This window comes from Gekko japonicus, unplaced genomic scaffold (assembly GCF_001447785.1).
Source record: "Gekko japonicus isolate JY-2015 unplaced genomic scaffold, Gekko_japonicus_V1.1 scaffold1476, whole genome shotgun sequence".
In the NCBI taxonomy this organism is placed as follows: Eukaryota; Metazoa; Chordata; class Lepidosauria; order Squamata; family Gekkonidae; genus Gekko; species Gekko japonicus.
In genome coordinates, this window is record NW_015174319.1 from 452,181 (window position 1) to 457,202 (window position 5,022).

Sequence of the window (5,022 nt, forward strand, 5' to 3'; positions counted from 1 at the left end):
CCCCCGCTTCGGTCCTGCAGGGCTGGCCCCGTTCGGGGCTCTTCCCGTGCCAGTCCCGAACCCTCCCTTCCTTGTATCGGAGCTCCAGACCGTATGCCCTGGAAAACTTCTTGCCCTGTAAGACAGGGTTGCCAACTCCCGTTTGGGACATTCGGGGGCCAAGCCCGGGGAAGGGTCTCGGGGTGGTATGATGGCATAGCAGGCATTTTCTCTAGGCGAGCGGGTCCCTGTAGTTTGGAGGCCACTTGTGATTCCGGGAAATCTCCAGAGCCCACCTGGAGATTGGCAACCCTACTTCAGGGTGCTATTGGGCTCGAATCTTGCTCAGTCCTAAATGCCTGCTCCTTCCCTTCCAGTCCACAGTTTTGCCCAAACCTTTCTTCTCCCATATCTAACACACACACACCCCCAAGTTTTGCAGATTCAGGTCTGGCATACTATGGGGTGAACCCTGTTGGTGCTCCCTGTAACCATCCTTCTCTCCTGCCTTCATTTCCCCGCTCCTTGTGTCTCTGCTCTGGACCATATTTCCCAGTTCTGCCCTGCAGTGGGAGTCTCGAAGCCTGCCGATGGCATTGCCTACAGAGCCAACATCACCACCCCCTTTCTTCTCTGTTTGGGGGCCCCCACCAGCCCCATATGGCTTATGGCGAAAGGGTCACTCATGCCTCTCTTTCGGCTGCGCCTAGAAAGGTGCCAGCCCCCCTTTTCTCTTTGTGCCCCCCCCGCCCCCCCCCCCCCCCGCAATTTCTTGTCTGCCTCTCCTTGCCCACAGAGGGATAACACTTTGCCCCTCTGGCAAAGGTATCTCTGGCCAGCAAAAGTTGCTGCCCCAGTGAAAATTAGGAAACTGGTGTGTGTTTTTTTAATTTGTCCTATTCAAAGTTGTGGTTCCGCAGGACTTTTAGCTGTTTTTGTAGCAGACTAATCCGGTTACTGGCTGGAGGGTTTCCTCGGGTGGCCTCCTCACCCTGCCCCGCCCCATTCTGCATAGTTGCTCGCCCCACCCCTGGAATATCCTTCCGCCCTTCTACTCCATCTCTGCAGTCTCCGTCGCCACCCAGTGCCTGTTTCCGTGCCCTTTCGTCCAGATTTCCTCTGCAAATAAATTGTAATTGCTCAACAAACCCCACCTCGGGCCTGTCCTTGCTTAGAGAAGAGAAACACTGTGCTTTGTCTAAGCATGTGCAATAAGTTGGGGTACACTGTGGTGTGGAGAGGTGCTTGCAGGAGAGGGTTAGGGAAGGGGTGTGCTTTCATTTTTACGCCTGTGGTTCCTCTTTCAACCAGGCTGTTCTTTTCCCCCCTCCCCAATTGGTGTGGGTTTTTTTGCATCAGTTTGGGGAAAAATCCCCAGGATGTGAGGGGTTGTAATAGGAAAGCAACCGCACCCCATCTGCCTGCAGATATTCCCCGGTAAGAGCTGCACCTTCTCATTGGTGATTTTGTTTGAGATGTTGGATCGCTGCCTTTAACAGCAGCAAAAGTCTGGGACTCTTCTGTCTTGAAAAGAGGTGACTGAGAGGGGACATGGTAGAGGTGCACAAAATTATGCTCGGAGGAAAGAAAGTGGACAGGGAGAGCTTTTTCTCTCTCTCCTAAAATACTAGAAATTGAGGGCATCCAATGAAGAAGAAGGAGAAGAAGAGAATGGATTTATACCCCGCCCTTCACTACCCAAAGGAGTCTCAGAGCGGCTTATAATATCCTTTCCCTTCCCCTCCCCACGACAGACACTCTGTGAGGTAAGTGGGGCTGAGAGAGCTCTGGAAGAAGTACTCTTGCCAAAACAGCTCTGAGAGAACTGTGACTGACCCAAGGTCATGCCAGCAGCTGCATGTGAAGGAGTGGGGAATCCAATCCGGTTCTCCCAGATTAGAGTACGCGTTCTTAACCACTACACCAAACTGAAGCTGATGGACGGTAGATTCAGGACAAACAAAAGGAAGTACTTTTTTTAAGCATAAAGGTAAAGGTTCCCTTGCTCGAAAGCCAGTCGAATCCGACCCTAGGGTTGCGGTGCTCATCTCCGTTTCAAAGCCGAAGAGCCAGCGCTGTCCGAAGACGTTTCCGTGGTCATGTGGCCGGCATGACTAAACACTGAGGCGCACGGAACGCTGTTACCTTCCCACCGAAGTGGTACCTATTTATCTACTTGCAATTTCTTGCTTTCGAACTGCTAGGTTGGCAGGAGCTGGAACTAGAGACGGGAGCTCACTCCGTCATGCGGTACACTCGGGTCTCGAACTGCTGAACTACCGACCTTCCACAGCCTGCAGTTCAGCATCTTAACCACTTGAGCCACCGCAGCTCCTTTTTTGAGCATAAAGAGTGATTAAAATGTGGAATTTGCTGCGGGAGGATGCAGTGATCGCCACAGGCATAGATGGCCTTAAAGGGGATTAGACAGATGCATGGAGGAGAGGTCTATCAGTGGCTACAGGCCATGGCGTCTAAATGGAACCTCCATGTTCAGAGGCAGACAGGCTGTGAATCCCAGTGCCAGCAGGAGGCAACATCAGGGGGAGACCTCGGCCTCTCTGTCCTGTGGTCGGCCGTCCAGAAGAACTGGTTGGGCCCTGTGCGAGGCAGGGTGCTGGATTAGATGGACTATCCATTCAATCCAGCAGGGCTCTTCTTACATTCTTAATGCCAGGCAGAAATCCAAGCCACTGTTCCCACCACGGAAACACACCGTTGACTGCATCGCTGTGTCTCTCTTGTTCGCTTCTTCAAGCCGCCTTCCCCTCTGCCTCACTGAACAAGGACCTGCTTTCAGTTTAAAGGGTGCCAAAAAAGGCTAACGTCTCTTCCCAGAGCCGCTCTGCAGTGCCCTCATGATTGTCTCTGGAGTTGTGTTTGCATTTGTCTCTTAACGGGAGATGATCTGCACAGATTAGGGGGGGTGGGATGAAACAGGACTTCAGAGGCTCACGGTTCCATCTGCAATAAGATCTTGAAAGCCGCCTTATGAATGATTGGATCACATAAGGAGCTTATTGCAGAATGGAAAACTGCATTATAATGTGCAAATCTAACAGCGGGTTTTCTTTGTGAATCTGAATTTGTGCCATGGTGGTGCTGTCTCTTAATTTAAAGACTGCGGCTGGGGTCCAAAGGATTGTTTTGCTTGCCTGGTGGGATTTGTTTCCCTCTTTATTTTGAGGCTGGGTTGCTCGCCGCTTTTGAGACTCTGCTCGGGTCCAGAACTGGGTTGCAGCATGACCCAGCGGGGAACTGTCGGGGCACAAAGTCAGAAATGGTTGTGTGATTTTGTGGATCCTCAGTCTGTGTTTTCAGACTGTGCGGGACCCATGAAGCCTGAGAGCCACTGTAGTGCCGTGGACAGAGTGGCAGACTAGCGCACCAGGTGACCCAAGTCTGAATTAGAGATGTGAAGGCCAGGAAAAAAAACAGAAAAGCTCGGGGGGAAACCATTTCCCCCCGTTTTTTTCCTGAAGCTTTTTTTGTTTTTTTCTGAAAAATTGGAAAAATTGAAAAAAGAAAAGAAAAGAAATGATTATGGAACGTTTTATTTTAACATGATGAATAAAATATTTTAAGACAAGGTCTTCAAATATTTTCCAAATCATTTCTAATATATATCAGATTGATCTAATTTCTGTGCACTGAGGACAAGCAAGTCCTAGGTTACAAACTGAACTCTCCAATGCAAGAACAAGATGCATTTCTTCCTTTAGGAGGTGCTATTGTCACAAGAAAAGAAAAAGGTTTCAGTTTTGTTTTTGCATGTGGGCGGGTATTCTGTTTGTAATAATTGTTTGGATACACTATATTTTTAATATGCTAGTTGTGATAATGTCATGCCAAGTAAAAAGGTCCATAGTCATAGTTTATGTTCCTAAAGTAACAGAATGCCTTTCAATCTAGAAAAGACAAAAGAAATGCAAATACAGCATTTTTTTCAATTTTTCCGAAAATTTCCGTTTTTTCCTGGAAAAAAATGGGGGAAAACTGGGTTTTTTTCCGAACTTCAAAATTTCCAGAAATTTTACATCTCTAGTTTGAATCCCCCCCTCTACTGGGGAGGCTTGCTGGGTGACCTTGGTGTTGCGCGGTGCGCACTCGGCGGCCTGATGCCAGTAGAAGTTACTTGCCAGCCTCTAGGACTATTTCAGCCACACCAACCTTTCCAGCCACACTCCAGCAGTCAGCACACAAGGGCTCAGCCTGGCCAACCTCACAGGGTTGCTGTGGTGGGGAAATGGAGGAAGGGAGAACTGTGTTGTAAAAAGCTGCCTGAAGTCCCAACAGGGGAGAAAAACAGGCTATAAATCAATACATGCAAAATGCCCGAGAGACTCAGCTCGTCTTCTTTGCCTTCCAGTACACCCTCTTTGGCAGAGCCCCATTACGATTCCCGGAGGGAGTCGCCAGTCTCCGATCAACATCCAGTGGAGAGACAGCGTTTACGACCCTCACCTTAAACCCTTGGAAATACGCTACGATCCAGAAACTTGTCTTCATATGTGGAACAACGGGTACTGCTTCCTGGTCGAATTTGAGGATTCCACAGACAAATCATGTAAGTGCAGCTAGAGTCGGCCTTGGGAAGCGCAGGCACAGCGGTCAGTTGCAGGAGGCGTGCCTAGGAACCAGTCCCTTTGAACTGGCTCCCCGGAGAGCCGGTTCCTAGCTCTGAAAATCCAAGCGCTTATATACAGCATGGACGGTCATTTGGTGTGTTATGCTTGAATTGTGAGTTTTAAGTGAAAAGCCAGATTTTAAATGTGAGCCTGGTGGGGCAGGAGGGTTTTCCTGCGTGACTTTTCTCAGCCTCAGCACCCTGTCTAAGCTGCAAATCAAAGCTGTGCGGCCTTAGTTAGCACGCTGGAGTTTGGTAACCCTTTGCAACTAAGTAAAAGAACATAAGAGACGCCAATGTTGGATCAGGCCAGTGGCCCATTCAGTCCAACACTCTGTGTCACTCAGTGGCCAAAAACACCAGGTGCCATCAGGAGGTCCAACAGTGGGGCCAGGACACTAGAAGCCCTCCCACTG

At 49.6% G+C, this 5,022-nt stretch overlaps 1 protein-coding gene across 1 annotated transcript in view; it reads left to right on the forward strand.

Annotated features, from left to right (window-relative positions):
- Positions 1-5,022, forward strand: part of CA5A (carbonic anhydrase VA, mitochondrial) — a 30,715-nt gene that overhangs the window by 8,579 nt on the left and 17,114 nt on the right. The window contains exon 5 of the mRNA XM_015424213.1: positions 4,322-4,546. Coding sequence (XP_015279699.1) covers positions 4,322-4,546 — 225 coding nt within the window. The remainder of the gene's footprint in view (positions 1-4,321; positions 4,547-5,022) is intronic.